Source organism: Littorina saxatilis, linkage group LG1 (assembly GCF_037325665.1).
Source record: "Littorina saxatilis isolate snail1 linkage group LG1, US_GU_Lsax_2.0, whole genome shotgun sequence".
Classification (NCBI taxonomy): Eukaryota; Metazoa; Mollusca; class Gastropoda; order Littorinimorpha; family Littorinidae; genus Littorina; species Littorina saxatilis.
Window position 1 is genome coordinate 55,877,439 of NC_090245.1, and position 26,125 is coordinate 55,903,563.

Genomic DNA, 26,125 nt, shown 5'->3' on the forward strand with positions numbered 1-26,125 from the left:
AAGGGGTGAATGGGTATTTATTGTGTGTTTAATGTTGATAGATTAGTCATATTTGATATAAATTGACAAAAGTTTTTGAATTAATGTTTTGGTTTTGTTACGTCCCAGGGATCACACATTCTGAATGCCTCATTATACACATTCTGGAAAGAAAAGTAGAAGAATAACCTGCAACCCCTTTTAATACAATTGACTGCCCCAAATGGAAGGGACATCACTCTTCTGCTAATTAGCAGAGTGCTCGTTGCTCTCAAGAGGTATTGCATTGATGTTGTGTCAACGGCAGAGCTGATTATTCTCAATAGGTACTGCGCATCAGAATGTGGTGAATGTGTACTTTCCTGTCAGATTGAAAAGATGCTGGAATTATCTGTCTACCCTGTTCAGATTCACTGACCTTCAATTCTTGCTGTGTCTGGCTTTTAACTAGGCAGCGTAGTAGTATTTCCTATGCACACAGTCCTAGTCATTGAGTTTAAATTTAGTCATCGAACATCAGTTTGTAATTTTCCTCGGTTAAGATGTTTTGAGTGATAACAGGAGAAAGGAACATCCTTGTCCAATAAACTCAGAACGGAGAATGTTACAATTACTCTTCAATTACTGGCTTATGCCGTTATGGACGCCTCTCTCCCACTGATACTATCATACTACTTATTACTAGTGATAGTTGTCACCATAATTGTTAGGCCTTAAAAAAAAAATAGGTGTGGTTACGGTAACCCGACCTACCCTATTTTTAGGGGCCGACCCTATAACTTTTTATTACATAATTTGTCAAAAAAACCAAAAAAACGAGTGCAGAAAACGCAATGAAAGCGAAATCGCCCGAGTCGCACACTTATTTCCCTGTACACATTAGAAAAAGAAGAAAAGAAAACAAGTCGCGTAAGGCGAAAATACAATATTTAGTCAAGTAGCTGTCGAACTCACAGAATGAAACTGAACGCAACGCAACGCAGCAAGACCGTATACTCGTAGCATCGTCACTCCACCGCCCGTGGCAAAGGCAGTGCAAGTGGAATTGACAAGAAGAGCGGGGTATTCGTTGCGCTGAGAAGGATAGCACGCTTTTCTGTACCTCTCTTTGTTTTAACTTTCTGAGCGTGTTTTTAATCCAAACATATCATATCTATATATTTTTGGAATCAGGAACCGACAAGGAATAAGATGAAAGTGTTTTTAAATTGATTTCGAAAAAAAAATTTTGATAATAATTTTTATATATTTAATTTTCAGAGCTTGTTTTTAATCCGAATATAACATATTTATATGTTTTTGGAATCAGCAAATGATGGAGAATAAGATAAACGTAAATTTGGATCGTTTTATAAATGTTTATTTTTTTTTACAATTTTCCGATTTTTAATGACCAAAGTCATTAATTAATTTTTAAGCCACCAAGCTGAAATGCAATACCGAACCCCGGGCTTCGTCGAAGAGTACTTGACCAAAATTTCAACCAATTTGGTTGAAAAATGAGGGCGTGACAGTGCCGCCTCAACTTTCACGAAAAGCCGGATGTGACGTCATCAAAGACATTTATCAAAAAAATGAAAAAAACGTTCGGGGATTTCATACCCAGGAACTCTCATGTCAAATTTCATAAAGATCGGTCCAGTAGTTTAGTCTGAATAGCTCTACACACACACACACACACACACACAGACACACACACGCACACACACACGCACATACACCACGACCCTCGTTTCGATTCCCCCTCGATGTTAAAATATTTAGTCAAAACTTGACTAAATATAAAAAGAGTAATTGCCTACCTTCCTACCCTATTTTTTTTGGCTATGTTACCGTAACCACACCTTTTTTTTTTTTTGGCCTTATCCCAACACAGACAGTACATCTTCTGAAATCACCCAGCATCAAAGAGAATAATTATATATATATTCTCTTTGATGCCGGTGGATTTCAGAAGACAATATTCGCGACGTGAGCCTAGTTCTTTAGGGGGCAAAGGGATGGGAAAAAGGGTGGACTGTGAAAGACATAAGATTAAAGGCACAGTGCAGCTCACAGCCTTCGTTTTGCGTTTTTGTTGCAGCTGAATGCATTTACAGTTCAAAAATCCTCCTATGGTAGTAAAACAAACCCAAAACTACCCAATGACGACATCTGTGAAGCTCGACAGTTTCTTGTTCACGCGAGTGCATAAATTAACCTAGTTATTACGTGGTGTTTGGTCGGAGTTCGATTCAACTGAGTGATTCCGGCCTCGATTTTGTTTTACACAAACTCATGATGACGTCTGACAATGTTTGCTAGCGACGTGTCTTTTTGTGCATGATGTGGTGATCTACCTGATCTAAATTTAGATCCAAAAATAGGTCAAGACCAGCTGGGTCCGAGTACGAAATTAATTCGTAAAAAAATCGCAGTTCTTGACTCTTTGGGTGCAAGTCAATGAAACTTGGTAGTTCTTCTAACGGATAGCTGCCTGAGGTATGACTAAAAGCCCCAGGGGCTCCGTGCACCTGGATTTGACAAGTTCAGTACCTTTAAGAGCGATATAAAATTGATTTTTGTACAGATTGTACACTCAGTATACATTCCGTCTCAAGTCAAGGACTAGATCAATTAGTTCCACAGAAAAAAAGCAAGCTCAAATAAAAGTTCACACAAACACTCACACAGAGAAGACAGTTTTGAGTTTTAAAAACAACATTTCAGTCCTTTGTCTTATGCCTGTGTATTCAGAACCTGTGAGTGTGAGTCTTATGGTGTCATCTTGATCGGTACCTCTGTTGATGAACAAACTAGAACAGACAATATAGACACACAGCTTAGAACATTCCCATTCTAACATTGTCATCATTGAACATGATTAATTTTAGATAAAAACATGTTGATTTTATAAAAGACCCATTGATTTTATCGTGGATCAGTCAGCTGTGCTGATCCTAGCCTGATCTCTTTCTACTTCTAGCCTGATCTCTTTACCTGTGAGGTGTACTTATGCAGTTACGTTTGTTATTGTCATTCTGGTTTTCAGGATAAGACAACAACATGCACTAGCTGAAAAGGCAACTAAGTAAGATATGGAGGGAGAGAAGCATGGACATCCTCGCAGCCTGGAGGGCAAGACCTTGCCACAGCTCAGGGAGTTGCTGGACAGACAGGAAAAGTTGGCCACCAATCAGTATGTCTGACTTCTTCAACGTTTACTATTTTGCCGTAATAGATGATGTTTGGGATGTTTGGAAATAATTTGGGTTTATATGGGTTTTGAAACTGAAAGAGTGAACAGGCTTACCTTTGCTTTTAGAGAGACGAATAAACCACACATGCTCCTTGTCTATCCACATGTCTCAGACACACCCCTCGTTAGGATTGTTTGTCTCACTAAAAGCAAGGGTACTCATTCTTTCACTACCCATACCAACCCGACAGAACTATTTCTGCAATTTTTTTATTCTTATTTGACTGTATGTTTTCTTTGTTTTTTTTTATCCCTGCTACAAGGGCAACCACATATCTTCCACAAAAGATGGTGCATGTGTTATGGAATTTGCATATAATGATCACCAACAAAAATTTAAAGATGTAATCGGATTTATGATGTGAGTAATCAGTCTTACTGTTATATATTTATATATTAATTAATGTTCAAACAGATACTGTAGTCTTATCTACAGAAGTCTTCCATTTAGGAACAGCTCTGGCCAAATTTAAAGGCCATAGTCATTTCAAAGGACTGTTATATATATGTTTGTTACCTTGATTCTGCCTCCGGCCACATATGACATAAATAGTAAGGTTAATATCTATAGGTAGAATCCAATTTTTTGGATTTTATTTTGAGAATAAGATACAATTCAAATGTCTTATCCCCAAAACAATGGTTGATTTTTTAAAATTGTTACGGCCTAGCTATGCTGAAGGTGATTACCGGTATTGTGTATTCTGATCACACAGCATACATCTGATTTTTATTTTTGCAGAAAACTCTTGAACAAGTTGCCAGACAAAGGACATAAGGTGCTACAGTATCTGGACACTCTGCGGCATGTTGTATCTGAACGCCAAAGACTAGAAACAAGTTCAGGCAGAGTGCCTGCTCTTTCTTCATCTACATCAGTTCCAGACCAGGAAGCATACCAGACAGTTCAAAGGGTGATGCCAGCAGGAACCCCATCGGTCAGCAACGACCAGTCAACTCAGGAAGACAGCATTGGTGTCCAGGACCGAGCAGGTGATAGGTTAGGCGGCGGTGAAGCGACTGATACAGCAGCAGATCTAAGTCAGTATCTGGAAAGTTTGACTGTCTCTGAACTGGCCGCTCCTCGCATGTCTAGTGGGGAGAAGGTAGTGCTTGCACCTGGAGACGGGGGCAATGTTGAGACCAGGTTCCAAAACAGCTATGAAACTGTGATGAAAAGAAGTGCTGAGGATGGGACGAAGAGAGCTCCCTTCAAACCTAACAGGTGAGCTGATGGTGAAACTGAGGGAATGGGACAAGAGGAAATAGTGCTTTTTGCATTTTCACTTAAAAATACCTTAGAAATACTCTTGGAAGAAAACCATTATTGTTTCCAGGCTCACGTGACAGTAGGTCAGTTAAACCTGGACTGAAAATATGTGCAAGTCTAAATGTCCTGGCTATAAAAGAATTTGATTGTCAGAAGACCTACATGTACAAAACAATTCAGATAGTTGAGCAGCCAGGGGTCAGACCAAAGTGTCAGATCAAAAGATGCAGAAGTGACCGAAGAGTACTGCGCATGAGTTGTCCTCGAGGTATGACAACTTGTACGCTGCAATCACTCCGCTCTACTTGATTTCAACCAGTCATTTTGTGGTCTTGTTTGCTCACATATCTTAGCTCTCAGCAAATATGCTTTTTGACTCACCTGAGTAATTGGTGAGTATTAGGATTCATATGTGTCCGTCCCCATGTCCGGCCAGCCCTCCGTCTGTCCGTGGACAAAAAACGTAACGTTGAGGTTATCTCGGATGTTTTTCAAGCTAGACCTCTGAAACTGTGCACACTTTTAGGGTTTGATGATCTCACGAAGTGACCCCAGTTTGGTTGACCCTCATCAATTTTGGGGGTCACACTCACAGCGAGGTCATGTTCGTTTCATAAAAACTTAACATTGAAGTGATCTCTTTTTGAAACTAGAGCTTTGATTTCTTGCACACTTTTAGGGTTTGATAATATCCCGACTTGACCTAAGTTTGATTGACCCTCGTCAAGTTTTGGGGTCACAGGGGGGTCATGTTCGATTCATAAAAACTTAACATTGACGTTATTTCAGGTGTTTTTGAAGCTATAGCGCTCCAAGGGTTTGATAATCTGTCAACTTGACCTTAGTTTGGTTTACCCCTGTCACATTTTGGGGTCACAGGGGGGGTCATGTTCGCAAAAACTTTACTTGGATATTTTCTGTTATTTTTGGAGCAAAAGCCTCCACATTTTACACAATTGTAGGTGTTGATAGTCAGCAGACATGACCAACATTTTGCATGTGTTCATCAAATTTCAGAGTCCCAGCATGAAAAAGTTTGCTGGAAAAGATTTTCACCCCTAAAAATGTCCACTGAGCTACCAAGGATACAAGTCTTGACCTCATTAAGCTATGATGTCATTGTTTTGATTTGGTCAGTCTTGGTGGTGACATCATATTATGAGGTCATAGTTTCAGAAATGGGGTCTGAAAAGGAAGGGAGTCTTCTAAGGGGTAAGGTGGTTCAGGGAGGGGCAGGGGTAACGAAGGCGAGTCGTGTGCAAGCATTTGCTTTTCTTGTTACAGTCTGTTTGATTTGTAGCAACTTGAAACTGAGCACACCCTTGACATTAGATTCCCAAATTCATAGGCATGCTTCAGTTCTGAACTTCTTCTTTTTATGTAAATTGTGTTTACGTAGGTACTGACTGGCCCGTAAAGTTAAGACATAGAGAATACTACATGGGTTGCTGTGTCGTACCAGATTTACACGAGTTTGTTTTTTTAAATATTGAACTGCGAGCGAAAGCGAGCTGTTCACTATTTGAAAAAACGAGTGTAAATCTGGTACAAAACAGCAAGCCACGTAGTATTCTGTTTGTCCTACATACTGTACTTACGTGTATTTTACTGAAAATGTCCTGCAGTCGAGGCAGCTAAATTCAAGACACTTGTTTTGGAACCTCGATCTCTTCTAAAGCCTAGTGCAATCTATTACGTCAAAGCAAAGAAAGATCACTCTAAAAGTGTGGCGTGACGTGTTAGTTCTAAAGATTCATCGAGGGTAATTAGCGAGTGCAATTTTTGTTTCTATAATGACGTTTGTCTCGGTGACTTTGGCATCATAAGCAGTGGAAAAACAGGTCCCTGCCAGACTTGCTTGACATGACCTCATTTACATGATATACACACATGTGATTTGAACGATTATTATCTCACGGGTGTACGTCTCTCTCACGTATGTAGTATAAAGATATATTCACATGTATTTACTATATACTAATATTCTATTTGCATACAGTGCAGGCCCATTGCTCCTTTTAGCAGTATATTATACTACACTTCAAATAATTCAGAGCCACAGCAAGTTTGGTATCACCGGATTGTTGGCAAACTTCTATCAGTTTGCATTTCATGAAAAAGACAAAATGCTGTTTCTGTCATTTGCTTTGGATTTGCATGTAACATAATAGAACACTTGATATCCTTGTTTCTGCAAACAGATGTAAAAAGAACTAACAAGTTAAAAAAAAAATTAAAAAACCACAAATGTGCACCATACTTACAGCTGCTGAGAGAAAAATTTACTTAAGTTTGCTGAGTGATTATGACTGTATGTTTCTGCAATGTGCAGACATATTGTACTCTACACTTGTGTTTTTATCTATTGAAGCTCACTGAAAATATCCAACATTGATGACCTGCCAGAGGCCTACAAACTGAAGTCGAAAACTTCCGCCCAAGTTACACCACCTGAAATTTTCCCCCAAGAAGAAGCCTCAAAGAAGACGGCCAGCCTGAAAGAACAGAGACCAGCAGAAGACAGTGCTGTTCAGGGACCAGCATACAAGTTTGCTGGTGCCAAAGAAATATCAATCCGTGATTCTATTGGTCTCCAGAAACAGCAAAGAGAGCACTTAGAGGTAATATTGGTGTTATTAATTTGTCATAACAATATTTATTAACTTCTGTGCTTGTGTATTGTAAGTGCGCACAGCTGTTTGTTTTTTTTGTTTGGGAGTTCATAGCATGAGAAATTCGAAGTTGCAAAATGTTTTTCCTGCCAGCGGTAAATTGTTGTGAGGATCTAATATAAAATATTATTTTCTTGGTAGCCCCTTCTACTGTTTAGTTTTCAAATTGATTGTTGTTTTAAACTAGTAAGACTAAGAGTGGTTGTCTTGTTCGAAACTGGTTAGAGTGGTCGTGTTGTTTGAGTCTTAAACTGGTAAAAGTGGTTAGGATGTTTCGAACTGACGAGTGGTCATGTTGATTTTAACTGGTAAGACTAAAGAGTGGTTGTGTTGTTCCTTTTAATTGACAAGCATCTCTTTCAGAATGCATGATATATACAATTAAAAAAATAATCGGACAAAAGGGGGCATTGGGGAATTGTTTTTAACAATTTGAGTTCTTAAGGTCATGGACTAGAAAAAAGGATAAGTTCTGTCTTTTTTTCTGTAGAAATTCCAAGCTTCTGAATGCACAGGGGCTAGCTCCCAGGGCCGAGGTGCACAAGAAAGTTACAAAACGGGTGGGAGCCAGCTGTAGCGTTGGATTGGTTGAATTTGAGGTCTTGATGTGATTTCAACAAATCAGACCCCGCGGACCCCCCCCGCGGGTTAGGGGGAAGAATTTACCCGATGCTCCCCAGCATGTCGTAAGAGGCGACTAACGGATTCTGTTTCTCTTTTTACCCTTGTTAAGTGTTTCTTGTATAGAATATAGTCAATTTTTGTAAAGATTTTAGTCAAGCAGTATGTAAGAAATGTTAAGTCCTTTGTACTGGAAACTTGCATTCTCCCAGTAAGGTAATACATTGTACTACGTTGCAAGCCCCTGGAGCAAATTTTTGATTAGTGCTTTTGTGAACAAGAAACAATTGACAAGTGGCTCGATCCCATCTCCCCCCTTTCCCCGTCGCGATATAACCTTCGTGGTTGAAAACGACGTTAAACACCAAATAAAGAAAGAAAGACCCCGCGGGTTGTTCTCACCCCCATTTGCCTTGTGCACCTCAGTCCTGGAGTTTGGGAATTCAACTCAGAAATTATGGGATTTACAGAGACTGTCCACAGGGTGATACAGAGGTGTAAGCAAACTAGCCTGTTCAAATGTTGTAATGTCTCAAAACCATTTGGTATGTGGATAGCATTTGCCTGTAAAGTAAGTCCTAAATGTTAAAGGCTGTGAATGTTCACATGCCAACGGTTTTTTTTAGCACATAGTTTGAAACTGTGTTACAAGTGCAACTAATGTCCCTTTTTCCCAGACACTTGTCACATGTGAGTTGTGATTTCAATGTTCTGTTTGTGTTGTTTCAGAAGCTCAAGAGCGTCCATGCAGCTGAGAAGTTGGCTGAACGACTCAATATCAAAACTGCTGTGTACAACCCCACAACAGTGGATATGGAGTATCCTTTTTCACTTCATTATTTATCATTATATTGCAGCAGTGTTATACATAACGTGACTGCAGACAGTAATCTTACAAAGAATTGGCTATAAAGGCTTGCTGTGTTCTTCTTTTGTCAACAGCTATGTCTCTAAACTCAGGTCCCCTTCTTTGACCTCCACAAATCTGAGAAAATCGGGACTTAAAAAGGAGTGTCTTAAAATGGGGGTAAATTTACAGAGATTAATGGGGGTAAATTTACAGAGATTATGATCAGAAAATCTGAGAAAACAGGGTCTTAAGAAGGAGGGAGTCTTAAATTGGGGGGTCTTAAAAGGAGGTTCCACTGTATATACATATATATATACTAGCAGTCGGGCCCGGCTTCGCCCGGGTGTTTCTGCTCTCCCCTCTCTCAGAAACCTCTCGAATCTTATTCCAATGTGGATAAGAAAAATGACAGTGTGAGCTCATACATTTGGATGTATAGGCAAGGCAAGTTTCTATTTGGTTCAACGTGTTCTTCGTGATTTGTTTACCTCTTCTCACACCCACTGTAGTTACCGTCTGATCAAAGCACGCATACCTCATGAGTGAGCGCGTCATACCTTTTTGAACAGGGGAGAGAAATCTGTAAATTCTCGTGATCTTTCACTGAGGCGATCGTTTCGTAAACATTATTCGCGATGATCTGGAAGGCAGGGAGGGGGAGCAGGGGGCAGGGTTAGTGTGTGTGTGTGTGTGGGGGGCGGCGGGATGATAGCGGGCGGGGGGTAACCGTTGAGAATGACACGGTATACTGGTTTGATGAGAGTTACCTCCCTTCCGTGGGTGACAAAGCATGACTTACCTCCCTTGCACTATATAGACTGTATTGATAGATGGGGAGGGTAATTATCCGAGGAAGGAAACAATGTCTGGAGAAACTAAAACCCAGGTGCACATTTGTGGGTCCAGGGCAGTGTGCATGCAAAATATCTTGTGCTTATCTTTTGCCATCTCTGAGGTATGGCGACCACAGACAGACAGACACACACACACACACACACACACACACACACAGACAGACACTCTCTTTTATTTATATGTATAGATATATATATATATATATAGGTTAATTAGGTCAGAGTTGAGCACCTTCTTTCTCAACGCCTGAAAAATCTTACCATTTGTGATTTACTATCCTCCTGGTTTGACGGTTGCATATCCCAGAAATGTTTAGCTTGTCTCTACATTAGAAACTGTCCAACACAAATTTCCACATACAGACAACGGCGCTTACCTCTCGTCGGGGGCCCCCCCAAAAGTTCGAGGTATCCGAAGTTCGTGCTATCCAACACGTCGGATAGCTCGATTTTTCAAAGGAAGACTTCGAGCTATCCGAAGTCAAGGTAAGTGAAGGATTATTTAGTGATATAAAGAAGGCTGCTGGCCGGGACCAATGGTTCACTTTGATGTATCCGAAAAATCGAGGTAAGCAGCGTAGTCTGTATACACCAAGTTGACCATCGGCGCTTCTCCCAGTGCATGTGATCTACTACATTGTCGTCATTAGCACAGCCCTGTGACGTCATATTATAAAGCGTCATTTGTTTTTCTTCTTTCTATTTGAGCGTCACAGGCACATGATTTACGTGTTTTTTCTGCACTGAATAACGCACCAGTATATACTGTGGACTCTCTCTCTCTCTCTCTCTGCATGGTGATCACAACACGACAGAAACACCAACTCGCTCCTCTGAATCTTCATCTCAGTTTAAATGAGTCACCCATTGAGCAAGTAACCAGCCATCGTGTTCTTGGGGTCACAATAGACGCTGAATTTAAGTCCCACCTCAACCGTTACCAAAACCTTATCTAAAAATGTGTTCCTTCTCTCCAAATTAAAGCATTATGCCGATACCTCAGCACTCGAGTTGTTTTATTTTGGTCATATTTTACCTCATCTGAATTATGCATCTACACTTTGGGATGGTTGTTGCGATGTTCACTTGAAAAAAGTCAATTCTCTTCACCGTCGCGTCGTGTGTGTGCGAGTCGACTTTTCTTTTCCTTTGTATTTTATTGACACACATGTACTTTTTAATTTTCTTTTATGCATTATGTATTCGTATAGGTAATGTTGTAGTTTGTAATACTGTATGATTGTGATTGATGATTGTCCTTTTATTGTCTCTATTTTTATGTCTTAGTTTAGCAGGGACAGATTGTAAGACTACCTCGCGCCCCCTAATTGGCGTAGAGGCGCGTCCCCCGGGTGGTGGATGGGGGAGCCTTCTCTACTAACTTCTGAGAGAAGGTCGCATCACTCTCGATGCCGTGAACCTAATTAGGATCTTTTTCTTGTTTCTTTATTTCTGCCTCCCCAAAGTCCTTTTACTTTCCTTTTCTCACCCATAAAATTCTTCACTTATTACCCTTGTTAAGTGGTTCTTGTATAGAATATAGTCAATGTTTGTAAAGATTTTAGTCAAGCAGTATGTAAGAAATGTTTAGTCCTTTGTGCTGGAAACTTGCATTCTCCCAGTAAGGTCATATATTGTACTACGTTGCAAGCCCCTGGAGCAATTTTTTGATTAGTGCTTTTGTGAACAAGAAACACTTAACAAGTGGCTCTATCCCATCTCCCCCCTTTCCCCTATCCCATCTCCCCCCTTTCCCTCGTCGCGATATAACCTTCGTGGTTGAAAACGACGTTAAACACCAAATAAAGAAAGAATTGTAAGGCTAGGCGTCGGCCTAAAATCTCCATCCTTGAGTAATAAAGTTCGTTCGTTCGTTCTCTCTCGTGACGAATTGGCAATTTGATTGGTTTAGCGACTTTTTTGGCGGGAACTATTTTCCATGTTTTCTTTGCGAAAGATTTCCTCATCTCTTTGGGGTAACATAATCTTATAACGTTTACATTTGTGCGTCACTTCTCGTTTGACGTCATATGGAAAAAAAAGTCTGTGAAGGCCGCAAAATTGGGAGATCGAGCTAACCAATGTGATCCAAATAAGGTGGGACCTGGGCACGAGATTGAGCTAAGCAGAAAATGGAGCTAAGTGAAGAAAATCGAGGTAAGTGAAGGAATTTTAGTGATAAAAAGATGGCTGCTGGCCGGGACCAATGGTTCACATCGACGTATCCGAAAAATCGAGGTAAGCGGCGTTGTCTGTATCTAATGACTAGGTTAGAAATGCAAGTTGGCAACACATGCATAATGGGGTAAAACATTGTTTGTAATGCTCTACACCATTTGAGTTGAAACTATGTTTGCCAGGAAATGCATGTGTCAAAGGCCCTCCATGTCCTTTGTGGATGATGGCATTTTAATTTTTTACCCAAGGGAATAAAAATTGCTCAACATACTGTCCGCATTGCAGTATTTAGACCAGACATCAGATCTTGGTTAATAACAGATTATATTTCAAACTTAAAGTTGACAAATCACCCATCAAATCTACGAGACTTGCACGCCAGATTAAAATGGGCCGAGCTTGTGAATGTAAAATTCCTTCCGATAATGAATTGGTGAAATCAAATGACACGTTATGCGAATTATGGCATAATTCCTGCACATGCAAACAGCATCTGTTCTTGTTTTGAGGTTATATTCATTGGCAAATCCTCTATAGAATGTGCCAAGGTATGCCACGTTGTTACAATGTCTGTCCATGAACTCTCTGCACATGTGTGCAAGCTGCAGCCATTTTCTGGTACATAATTGTGTTATTTTCATCAAGGGCATTTCTTGGAGCACATTTAGGTACATTTATTACATGTACACATATCATATGATAAGTCTGATGATATGCAATTTATAAATATTTATAGTTCAAGAATGAGTTGTCCCAGACACAAGGGGACACAAAAAAAATTAGAAATAAAAATGTTTTCCTTAACAGCTTTTCAGCTATCGCAGCAGTGACATGACAAGCGATGCCAACACCTATGACAGTGATGATGTTCCAGATGAAGAAGACAACATTCTGAGCTAAATCATACACGCGCATTTATACTCAGGAGAAAAAAAACCTTGTGTACAATGTTTGTGAAATTCTGCTTTGTTTTATTGCACAAATATATTTTGAATTCTTCGCAGAATGTCTTGTGTTGTTCAGAATTTGTTTTTATGAGACACAAACTTACAAGCTAACAAAGTAGAAACATCTGTCTAATCTGCACACATACCTGAAAGTGAGCTGTCTGAAGGTATAAGAATAGGTCCATGACTGAGCAGTCTTCTCAGAACATAATTTATGATAAAAGGAGACTTTAGCTAAGGAACTAAACTTATCCCTTTTTATTACTAATAAATGCTCAGTACATATCAACTGAGATGACAGAAGCTAAGATATTCCACTGAATAACCTTGCCTTGATACACACTATGATCAAAAGGTAACGTTTGACTACCTCGGTACCTGTCAGACGGCTTTATCGAAATAAGTATGGAGAGTGCAGTTAGAGAGTGCTTCTTTTCATGCTAATTACGTATTTTCATCCCAAAACCTATGGGAACTGAATAAAGGGGGAAAACAGAAATACAAAGGTACAGACAAAATACAAACAAGACAACTGATTGGCACATTATCTCACAAATAAAACATGTACCAGTTCACTCTGATTGTATGCTAGAAACAAAAATGAAAAAACAAAACATACAAAAATCACCCTGGCAACACACACAAAATTTAAAAAAAAAAACCCACAAATAACCCAAGACTCATTTAAAACAACCGATGTATACCATGATCTTTATGTCAAGGCCAATCTTGGCTTGCAACTTAACACTGCTCTACACCAACATGTACTAACACAAAAGCTGAGTTGTTCACATCACTAAAAAAAAAACACCAAGGAATCTGAATTGTTTAGGTAAAACATTACAAGTACCATTAGAAATGTAATATTGGAAGTCCGAACCCTCATTCCTACACGAGCATGAAGAACGATAAAGAAGTGGCAAATTAAAGATAAACTGTGTGGAGCTAGACTTCAGGGCATGTACAGACTGACAGTAACAGTAATCCACAGAAAACAGAATGCAATCTTTAGGGAACCCCTCGGATCAGCTTCAGATGGTTAACCATGTACCTTGTGGGGTTGTTCCCCTTTAGTGAGATTGGCGTACAAAAGATACAATTTATCAACACAGACAAGGAGAACGATCAGATTCAGAAGACAAAAACAGTATTAGCTCAACACATATTTCATGTTTTTTTTTAGTTTTCTTTTTTGTACAAACATTTTCAACGATTCATGGATTGAACTCTGTGCCTGCAAGTCGAACAGAAACTATCCAAAACCTTTGAATGAAATTTAATAAAAATTAAAATCATCTGAAACTGATAACCAGAGGGCAACCCTAATGAAAAACATTGCACAAGTTTTGCACTTAAAAAATATTGCAAGTCCTTACTTTTGAGCAGTCATCTTGCAAATACACCTGACAAAATGTCACCATTTACTCACAGATCCATAAAACAAGATGCCAGTAAAAAGGTTACCTCAAGTCTATATGACATATGCTCACAAACACTTCCGAATCTCCAAAGGCAAAGAGACACCATCAAATGATTCAAAAATGAGCACAATCACTCATGATTCAAACAACAAGCACTCTCACTCTCATCAGACAAACTCACTCATTTTATCATTGGCATCATTTGCAATCATATAAAACCAGTTACTCTTAGCATACAGACATCAAAATAGGCCAGATTGGTAAAAACACAACACTTTGCAAATGAACGTTGTGTTATGCAGGCACGCCGCATTTATTTATTCCATCAGACAAGCGTTTCAGTTGTCCATGATCCTAGCAATAGCAATACCAGATTCAGTCCACTGCAAGGCAGTCACTGAAGTATCACCAGCCACTTCATTTACGCACAAACATCCAGCATGTGTAGCATGCAACCAACATGCCACCAACAAGCTAGCTCCCGAAGGAAAATCAGTCAGTGTGTCGGTGGCATCAACAAAGTGTCCATGGCAGTGAATTCTCCAACACTCGGGAGTTGCAATGAAGTGTTGCAGATATGATGATCTCTGTAGCTTCCGGTGTTTTACCTCGTGGCCACGACCGACGCTAATGCACCAAGACCGACAGCAGTGAAGAGGAGCCCTTTCCACATCGTTTCTTCAATCTCACCCTGGTCAGGAAAGTACTCAGCAAATGCCTCCTGCAAGCATAAACATAATAATGTAAAAACTTTGTTATCAACTATCACAAACAAAATAAGTTAAATCTTTATCAACTATCATCCACGAGTATGGATGCAAGCAGATGAAAAGATAAGCATATCTAACTGTAAGTTGTAATGTAACGCACACGCTAACCCTTACAAATGTGACCACTAAAGATTGCAAAATGAACTTTTAATAAAAACAATCAATTTTTGACAATATAATTTTGGTTGTCACCAGTCTGTTCTGCGCCTAAACCCAAGCATTCCTGGAAATCAGGCAAACAAGTAATGGCTTCCTGATACGATGACTGGTCACAGCAACACCCGGCCAGCTCCTGCTTTAGCTTTGCAGAACTGTGTTGAACAAATCTCTTCCTGGTGTTAATTGTAAACAATCCAGTTGGCCAATGACATTGGTACATGGGAGCATAAATAACTCTGTAAGCTAATCATAGTTTAATACTAATGACAAGAACAGATAATCAATATCAGTGTCAGTGTCATACTGTAAGAAGGACATTGAACATAAGTTTTGACAAGAACGCTGCCACAAGGAAGACTGAAGATATATCATATGAGTTGCAGTAACACTAACACTGAATCACTACAGGAAATGAAACTTGTTTACAATTACACTATATACAGTGTTGTTCCCAGGCCTCGTTTGTTTGTTTGTTTATTTGTTGCTTAACGTCCAGCCGACTACGCAGAGCCATATCAGGACGAGGAAGGGGGGGATGAAGGGGGCCACTTGTCAAGCAATTCCTGTTTACAAATGCACTAACCCATTACTTGTGTCCCAGCAGGCTTTAGTAAAACTAAATTAATACCTACTGGAAGATTACCAGTTTCCAGTATGTTAAAATAGGCTTAACCTATCTACTGCTGGACTTACATCAGAACACTAACAGATTAAACTATACATGAATCGCGAGACAAGCAGCAAGAGAAGAGATTTTTGGAAAAAATACAGGTGAATGAGCAAGAAGGCAGAAAAAAGAAAAGAATTCATGAAGAAAAAGAGAGCATGACAGGAAAGAGGAACCAAAAATCTACCTAACAGCAAACTAGAAAGCTCCTGCGGTTCCAAAAACAGGAGGGGCCTTTAATTTCATAACCGCAGTGCCCCACTGCGGGATCCCAGGCCTCGGTCTTCAGCCATTTACGCATAATGTTTTGATTTGACACATTGCTTTTTTTGCTTTGCTTTGTATAATATTATATATATATACATGGTTTTTTTTTCATTGTAAAGCGCTTAGAGAACGTAAAGCGCCAGTATAAATCTCCCATATTATTATTATTATTATCATTATTATTATTGTTCTGACCCAAGACCGGTCGAATGTTCGATAGCTTTGACATGTGGGATGTCTTTTGACACAATATTTTTTTGGGCCAGGACATTTTGACTGACAGTGATACATACTTTGAATCCAGTTCCAACAGACCTATTGTTCTCTGAATCTGGAAACAACACTGTAACTGCCCTGAAAGTCCAACACATGGTTAGTGGTTTTGAAAATTTACTAGCCAGAGAGCAAACTTTACTATCCAAACCAACAATTTATTTCAGCAACTGTACTCGCATATGGCGAGTACATGAACATATCTACTCGCCATGGCTCTGCTAGGTTTGCTTTTTTCAATCGGCAGCTGAAATTCACATGCATGTGCAAATACTAGCCATGAAATCCTTACGACAAAGACTGTGCTAAAATAATTTCTTACAATATTATTAGCCCTGGGCAGTGCTCGTTTCTTTTGGTGACCGCATTCTTTCGGCATGGACCCACCAATGCTAATAGTAATACTATTTGCTATGTTTCTCTACTGAAATAAAACTCCCAGCTAATGGTGCACTTTTTTTTAGGCAAGCGATTCACAGAGCGCGGTGCAGCGCGGCGATTCCCAGAGCGCGGCGTGTTGTGCAGCGCAGCGATTCCCAGAGCGCGGCTATTGCTCTCACCAGCGCAGATTGTTGACGCGCTTTATTTTTGTACATGATGTATGATTATCAGCAACATTTTTAACAACAATTGATTGCACCTACCTCTATTATATTATCTCAAGTGAATCTATACACCAGTTAACAGTTCCAGCGCTTACATGGAACGAAGAAGGAACCCGAAAGAGGAGAAAAAACAAACACTCGTAAAAAAAAAGATCTGCGCATGCGTTCAAATCAACCAGAAAAACAAGAAAAATCGTGTATTTGTGTGCCCGATGTAATCCTTAGAACCACTACACTCTTTCTTTGGACACTCAAAAGCAACTTCAGGGCTGCAAGACTACAAAATTGCACTTTCTGCAGACTGAATATACGCGTTCTAATCAACCGGGGAAAAAACCCACGAAAAAAACGATCTGCGCATGCGCGAATTCCAAAATGGCTGCTGAAGTGTTAACTGGTGTTACACCGATTAACAGCGGTTCTGCGGCACTGACACTGTACTCGGATACTTGTTTAAAAACGTCATCCCAGTTTAAAAACTCAGCTACTTTCCATATATATAGTAGAAGCCATTGCAATGACATGTAGTGATATGACTGCCAAGTATTCAAGGCCGGAACTTAGGCACGTTTTACATCGGCGCAGCGATATTTGGTGAACTCAGTTGAAAGAGTGAGAGAGAGAGAATGGAGCTCTGTTTTTCGTTTTATTTCTCAAATAGATCAGATAGATGTAGCTGTTGTAAACTTTGCGATTGTGAAGAAAATGTAACAGCAGAATACATCGTGCGTCGTGAATCGCAGCACCGCGCGTTGTAAATCGCAACGCTGCACAACGCGCCGCGCGCTGTGAATCCACTTCGTTGTTTTTTTTAGCCAAACCAGCATTCATACGATGGAATTTGACGTCTGCTGTCACAATTCCTGTGACTGTCAGATATTCTGTCCTTAAAACGGTGTCTGGGCTCATTCTCTGTTTTTTGTTAGCACAACTTGTGACTATCTCTTTTGGTCTGTATCACTCAGGATTGGCCTTTGCCAGCAAGACCTACCAGGAAAGACAGTCAGTAGACACCATGTTTTCAGTCAGTAGACACCATATTTGTTTCTCTTCGAAGGATGATGACAGGACTCATTTCGGAGAAAGCCTATTCGGACTCATTTCGGAGAAAGCCTGTTCACAATCCATAATATTCATAATCCAGAAACACACCTTAAAATAGTAACAGGATCTTACAGTTGCACCGGTGTCGTGTGCATGTTGCGACCCATCTCGTCATCGGTGCTTTTCCGGAAATGACCTGCGCTTTGTTGGAATTCCAACAATGGCCGCCATTGTAGGAATTCCAACTTTGCGCTACGCGATTCTAGAAATGTACCGCGCGCATAGTGAGAATTCTGCTCTTTCTTAGAATGCGATGTAAAATGAAACAAGTCATGATGGCCCATGATGATCTTTGTGTTTTAAAGTGATCAATGCTTAGACTTGAAAAAGCAGATGCATTCTATAACGCACCAAACCACTGAACCGAATTACAAAAAGCAAAAACACTTTTGATAACTTCGGCGGGCTGTTACAAGACAGTTCAACGACCCATCCCACTCAACCAAAACGCACCAATTTTACGTAATTTTTAACGTTTCAGATCTTACATTTTACAACAACAAAAACTTGACACAACAAGAGTGTTCCGATATAACTTTTCACTGGTAACTATCGATTAATATTGTATATTAAACTCACACAGTCTCTCTGGGCTGCAGAGACAGCATTACGTCCCTTTACTGAGTAGGCTCTTGTCACTGCATGGTAATCTAGGCTCTTGAAATGTAATGTGCAAGTCTGTGCGCTATATTGATGTGATTGATTGTTGCAAAATGTTGATTCAAATTCGTAAAGATGATTTCAGACTGTTGTAACAAACTAACACTCTACTCTGAGAAAAAAATATCATTGTGTTCAAAATAGATCGAGACAGCAGCAACTAGCTGAGTGTCACTGAGACGAGAAGTCAGTGTAGAATGTAGGTCCGTGGTTACACAGTGTATCCCCCCCCCCCCCCACACACACACACCCCCAATTGAAGACTTCCCCTGTATAAGACCTTGCTTTTTCATATACCTTATTCATGACTTGTGAGAAGGGTATACTTTTTTTGTGCCAGTCGAAGGGTTGCCATTTCTAGAACGAGGCAGCTCGTTTCCGGAAATGCGGCGCTTTGTTGGAAATCAAATGAGGTTTCGGAAAATCCTGATTATTCCAACTCTGCCCCGGATTCTTACTTTGCGCCCAACATGCACACCATCCTGATACGGTGCCCTCCTGATCAACAACCAATGACCAATGGCAATCTTTTGCACAACAGGATGCTATTTGCACTACCGGCACCGCTGAAATCAGAAAGAAATTCACAATACTTTTTTTTCTTTCTATTTTTGCACTACACTTACCCATCCGCCATTGTCGAGAATCCATTTTCCCAGTTTGTTTGCAACATATTTCCCAACGAACAACGATATCTTCTTGGGAAAGTCATTTTTTTCCGCACCCCTTGCAGCAAGTCTTGCAGCAAACGCATACACAGCAACTATTCTCCCCCAGTTGATCTGTCCATCATCAAAAATCTCGTCAGCAACATTGACAAAGGTCTGAAATGGATTGCTGCTATTCAGGTTCAATTTGTTTACCATTCCCTTGAAAGCGATGTCATGGCGACTTGACAACTCCTTTACCGTCCTCCTCATTGTCTTACAGAATTTGTTGGGGGCCTTCTTCTTATCTTCTTTGCCGAAGTTCAAAATAACATCGTCGGCAATAACTTCTGCTTCTCTCCTCACTTGATCGAGGGGAGAACCAGTCCCCACTGTCTGTGTTCCTTCTTCCATCACTTGAGAAATGTCGTTCAGGCCTTTCACTCCGGGCAGTAGTCCAAATCGCTGACTGACTTTTGCGAAGAGATTTTTGTTGTTAATCATGTTGTTTGAAGAACTTAACGTTTCAGTAATTGAAGGTGGAAGATCGTGTGTCGCCATGGTTTGTACTTTAAGTCCAAACAGACGAGTCTGATGTACCACCAGGTCAAAGAAAAGAGGCAGCACAAACACACAGCCTTCCGATAACAAAAGAAGATGGCGACGGCGACGGCAAACACGGCGTTTCGTCAATACTCACGTGGTACAAATTGGCACCGTTGATTGGTGGAAAGTGATGACATTGGAGGAAGCTTACCCTAAAATAGCCGGTGCATTCGTCACCACGCAAAGCCGAACACCTTCCTGACAAGACATCAGACTTCAGAGTCTTGAAGAGAAGGTAAAATTTATCATTTTAACCTGTATCGCAGAATTTGTGAAACTCTAAACCTTCTGTTAATAAGACTTTTTTGTGGTCTCAGTTCCGATTGGTTGACATACCACAGGGAAGTGCTTTCAATATATGACGTCATGGTTTCGAAAGTTCCGAAACCTCGCATAGGGGGGGTTTCGTTGCGTGGGGGTTGGGGATCATTGAGGTGCCCATTTCGACTGAAAGTGAAACGTAAATATCTGATTGAAACTGTTCACCGATCTGTTGACAACTACACAGTAATGGACACCTTCACCATTTCATACTCATAGACATACTGTGGTAAATACTTTGTAAACTATGCCTTAACACTTTTATTCATGTGTACACTTGAAGTTAGTTTCACTTTCAGCTCATTCATACTAATAGAGGAGGATAAAACAGAGAAATGGAATTCAGATAGTTCAGTATTTGATACACTTGGCAATGAATCCTCTACAAGTCTAAAGATTATCAGTTATCTATTCAGTTTTGGGTGATCTTTACAGTTAAAAAAAGAAGAAACAATCCAAAGCCACTTCAGCATGTTTAGGTGTATACATTCATACATTACTTCATTGTGTAATGTATGAGTATGAGAGTATTGAGACTGATTGACAAATGAGTTCACTGTGCAACGAATGGGATATTGAGTAAATGCCTTTTAGAAATTCAACATGTTGGGAGTCTCCTGATCAAGAGAACAGCTATAACTAGTGTGTGTGTGATGCACATCACATGAGATAGATGGAGTGAGAGAATGTTAGTACTGTTACTTTAGTAAGAGGTATTGTGAGTAATGCAGCCTAGACAGTGTGGGTATCGCACTACACGTACAACCTATTTGGATTATGTGGTGATTATCTCTGATCAACTTTGAGTTTGAGTGGTTTTGACATTCACAATAGTCACCAATGACCAAAGACATATTATATATTATAATGATAATAACTTCTGATGTTTTATATATATATATTATATATAAGAGACACATTTTTTTGTTTCCTCTCTCTTTTGCTCTGCTAAGAGATTATAACAAATCTCAGAAGAAAGTCTCTTCTGACTTTCAATTGTTTCTTTCACAACTTCTGATATTTGATATATAATCTGCAAAGAGGAGATAATAGATTGAGATCTAGACCTATCGAATGTATAGCCTGTGGGGCCACTTGAGGAGTGATATATATATTTGTATTATATATTATATTGGGAATCCCATACTCATATTAGAGAAGTGGGTCATACAATGATACATAGTAATACTGATATATCATCGATACATAAATCTATCAAAGTATCATATTAGAGAAGTGGGTCATACATAGTAATTACTGATATATCTACTAGAGGAATACATGTACCCGGCCCGGCTTCGCCGGGGTGAATCGCGAGACACAGACAGACAGCGTGGCGGTTCACCACAATCACGTTTGAAGGCGAAGTCCTGTCAAACGGGATTGAGAATTTTAGAGCTTATTTCTAAGCCCTATATTATCTGTTATGGCTTCTCAAATGCCAGAACATACAGACAGACAAAAGCCGCCAGACCCCATCACAAACAGAACTCTACAATCCACAGGTGTTGCCTCCACACACACACACACACACACACAGACACAGAAGCCGTATATATCTATCTATATATAAACTAGATGAATACCTGCTTCGCCGGGTACGGCTTCGCCGGGAAGAAGTCGAGCCGAATACCCGGCTGCGCCGGGGACCCGGCTTTGCCGGGTGTACGCCGGCTTTGCTGGCGCACCGCACGAAGGAAGGGAGATAAACGCGCAAAACACTGGAGAAGAGTAAAAATAGTATAACGGGAATATGGATTGAGCGTTGTCGACAGTGACCTTCTAAAAATAGAAACGGGAATATGGATTGACGCCACACGAAGGAAGGGAGATAAACACTGAAAACACTGGAGAAGATAAGGAAGAGTTACTGGGAATGGATCCAGAGAAAAACCAAAATCGGTTCAGCGCTGCGCGCTGAGAGCACGTGTTGAAATATCTCATCGAGCAGGTTGTGTCCGGGGTGTAGCTGAATATGGCCACCAAATTTGAAACAGATCCATCGAGAACCTTGGGCGTGCATCGCGGACACACACACACACACACACACGCACACGCACACACACAGACACAAGTCGTATATATATGTAGAGGTTACATGCCGAGTCTCAGTGATTATCAAAAATAATGGTCGAAGTTAGCGGATCATGAAAAATGCGAGCTTCAGCGAGCTTTTTCATGACCGCGAACTGAGACCATTATTTTTGATAATCACTGAGACGAGGTATGTAACCTCTTTATCCCTCCTTTCTTCAGTTATTCAAAGAAAAGAGGAGTTTTTGTGCGAAAGTTTGATCAAATCATATTCACCCAACCAGTCTACCTGCGCAGGCGATCGATTAATGCGCGGTTGTATAGTTCCGTGCAAATCATTCAAATCTGTTCACACTTCTTGTCAGTTTCCATGTTTTGAACTAAAATCAAGTACATAGTTATGTTGTCATTCTGCTGTGGCGGTAAAGGCAGATAGTGTGTGTTCTGTTCATGTTTTGGTATCGCTCAGGAAATGTTCTTTCCTCGAATGTGACTAGCAGACGAAGTTTTACACCCGTGTTCCAACGCTAAACACTGTATGGAGTTTAGTTTTCTGGGACAAAATAGTGTATAAAACCGCTGCATGTTCTTCAAGTTGATTAAATGTTTGCAATTGATTGCGTGTGATCTGTTTATAAAATGAAATATTGTTGAAAACTGACCGTCGGATTGCAGTCTTGTCGATGGAGCCAAAATCTGGAAGGGGAACTACTCGTGTCGCTAGACAAAGTATGAGAGTTACTTTTCCTTGGAATCTTGCTAGCGATAAACGATTGTGCACGGCAGATCTGAATTCAAAAAACAACCAAACTCATGGATTTTATATTGAGATTCGTGTGTTCAAGCCTGTAGTTGCTGGTTTAAATGCGGTATGGTTGTATTGTTTGCTCCAGAAATGTATATTTTGTACGTTAGAGTGTTCTGAACTTTTGAGTCGCAAAAAGTAGATCCACAATGTGTACAGTCTCTACCCATGAGCTATCGAGGATTCAGGCCCGTTGTTGGGTAAGTGATTTTGGTTGTTGGGTAAGTTACCGAAAAATAACTAGCCCTACAAGTTTACAGAGAGAAAGAAGCAGAGGGGGGGATAAATAGATATATAGGGATAGATGACAGTGGATTTTTCGATAAATAGATTGGACCTTTGCACTTTTACAGTGAGGACAACTTACGGGTACATGCAAGGAAAGCCCACAACTTCTAAGGCGAACAACTCTGCAGAGTCTGCTGTGAAGGGCGACGGTAGTCTCCCTGTCACACTCGACCCCCTTTGAATGAACTTTGTCCCCAAAGTTCCGAACCATGGACCCGCCAAGCTTAGGTCCCTCCCAGGTGGAATGGGAACAGCACGAAAATGATTCACTGGCCTGAACATTTCATGTCGAGTCCCATCGCTGTCGACGACACCAAATGTAACCGAGTGCCGAAACACCACAATCACCTTTGAAGGCGAAGTCCACTCAAACGGGATTGAGAATAACTGTTATGGCTTCTCAAAGGAAGGCCTGAACATACAGACACACCAAAGCCGCCAGACCACATCACAAACAGAACTCTACAATCCACAGGTGTTGCCCACACACACACACACACACACACACACACACACAGAGAAGCCGTATATATATATATGTATATCTATATAAATATATAGAGATAGATGACAGTGTATTTTTCGCGTGGCTATAAATTGATTCGACCTTTTTACTTTTACAGTAAGGACAACTTACGGGTGCAAGGAAAGTGTTCTGGACAGTGCTGTGACATTCTAAAAATAGTAACGTAGTAACGGGAATATGGATTGACGCCACACGAAGGAAGGGAGATAAACGCTGAAAACACTGGAGAAGATAAGGAAGAGTTACTGGGAATGGATCCAGAGAAAAACTAAAATCGGTTCAGCGCTGCTCGCTGAGAGCACGTGTTGAAATATCTCATCGAGCAGGTTGTGTCCGGGGTGTAGCTGAATATGGCCACCAAATTTGAAACAGATCCATCGAGAACCTTGGGCGTGCATCGCGGACACACACACACACACACACACACACACACACACAGACACACACACACACACACACCTACACACACACACACACACACACACACACACACACACACACACACACACACACACACACACACACACACACACACACACACACACACACACACACACACACACACACACACACACACACACACACACACACACACACACACACACACACACACACACACACACACACACACACACACACACACACACACACACACACACACACACACACACACACACACACACACACACACACACACACACACACACACACACACACACACACACACACACACACACACACACACACACACACACACACACACACACACACACACACACACACACACACACACACACACACACACACACACACACACACACACACACACACACACACACACACACACACACACACACACACACACACACACACACACACACACACACACACACACACACACACACACACACACACACACACACACACACACACACACACACACACACACACACACACACACACACACACACACACACACACACACACACACACACACACACACACACACACACACACACACACACACACACACACACACACACACACACACACACACACACACACACACACACACACACACACACACACACACACACACACACACACACACACACACACACACACACACACACACACACACACACACACACACACACACACACACACACACACACACACACACACAAGTCGTATATATATATAGATAGATCTATCAAAGTATCATAAGAATGATGATTGACATTGAAAAAACGATTTTGAGCATGCTACTGATGTATGACTGACCTTCAACCAAATTTGCAAAATGAGATGGGACACATAAAAAGCCGCGAGTCTTGTGGAATACTTTTTCAGTCCCTACTAGTACTACATGTACATGTACTACAACTCTTAGTCTAATAAAGTCATTTAACGTCCAAAGTCGGATTCAACAAAGGTAAAATTATTTATTAGTTCTCTTACTCACCAGTAAAGTATTTTTGCCTATTGACTTGTGTCACAGATACTGTCACTGAGGGAGCTCAACATTTTGTTTTGTTTTTCTTTCACAGGAAAGAGAGAACACAACCTCACCACTGCAAAACAGCTCCCTCTGAAGAGATTTCATGCTACTATGGGCATGAAAGAGAAAGCAACAAGTCCTGTGATGTCAGATGAAAACACAAGACCAAGCTCCAGTGTTGATAGATCATCACCTTCTGATGTGTTGCCTCGTGTAGATGTATCTCAGAATGACACTGTCGATGCCAGTGCTCTTCCAAACTGTGCAACTGTTGCTGCTCCTGTCAGTGTCAACCCTCAGCTTTCTGGTGATAATACTCCACACAGCAGCCTGAGTTCAGGGCCTCGCCTCCACCCAATACACAGTGATCGGCCTAGCAGCGCACCGCCTCACCATCTTGAGAGGTTGTCAGGTGTGATTTTACGAAAAATGGGTGATCATTACCAGACGACCACCTACGGGCAGACTCTGCGCATGATGGGAGATCAGATGACGTTTGAAAATGAGATACGTCGAGCATTAAGTTCTGGTGACTTGGACAGACTTCAGAATAGCAGCAACACTAATAGATAGCGAAAGACGTCGCTTGACAATATTACGTTTTGATTTGATAATTTGTTATTTCTGGCCAGGATTTTTTTTATTGTTATGAGTGTGTACGTGAGTGGATTGCTATGGATGGATGTGTGCATGCTGCTAATCAAATACAATTGCACTGGAACCCCCTTTTAAGACCTCAAGAAATCTGAGAAAATTATGTCTTAAGGCCAACAAAAAAAAATAGGTCTGTTTACGGTAACATAGGGTGAAAAAATAGGGTCGGTAGGTCGGCGGGCTTTTTTTTTTTTCCACAGTTTTTTTC

At 40.7% G+C, this 26,125-nt stretch overlaps 2 protein-coding genes and 1 long non-coding RNA gene across 4 annotated transcripts; 2 read left to right on the forward strand and 1 right to left on the reverse strand.

Moving 5' to 3' along the window:
- The first annotated feature begins 200 nt into the window (after positions 1-200).
- On the forward strand, positions 201-12,661 carry LOC138974489 (DNA-directed RNA polymerase II subunit GRINL1A-like). The gene is made up of 6 exons (XM_070347210.1): positions 201-305; positions 3,011-3,157; positions 3,960-4,442; positions 6,859-7,108; positions 8,510-8,598; positions 12,478-12,661. Exons 2-6 carry the CDS (start codon positions 3,057-3,059, stop codon positions 12,560-12,562), a joined length of 1,008 nt encoding a protein of 335 aa, XP_070203311.1. The 5' UTR covers positions 201-305; positions 3,011-3,056; the 3' UTR covers positions 12,563-12,661.
- LOC138974498 (anti-apoptotic protein NR13-like) lies at positions 12,613-19,864 on the reverse strand. The gene is made up of 2 exons (XM_070347217.1): positions 19,162-19,864; positions 12,613-14,751 (listed from the first exon to the last, which is right to left on the reverse strand). Exons 1-2 carry the CDS (start codon positions 19,741-19,743, stop codon positions 14,635-14,637), a joined length of 699 nt encoding a protein of 232 aa, XP_070203318.1. The 5' UTR covers positions 19,744-19,864; the 3' UTR covers positions 12,613-14,634.
- Positions 19,865-19,908: 44 nt separating this feature from the next.
- On the forward strand, positions 19,909-26,028 carry LOC138974508 (uncharacterized). 2 transcript variants are annotated; one of them, XR_011458411.1, is made up of 2 exons: positions 19,909-20,023; positions 25,313-26,028. It is a non-coding gene; the product is annotated as an uncharacterized lncRNA (long non-coding RNA). The 2 variants fall into 2 exon arrangements; XR_011458410.1 differs by lacking the exon at positions 19,909-20,023 and adding an exon at positions 20,047-20,338.
- The last annotated feature ends 97 nt before the right edge of the window (positions 26,029-26,125 follow it).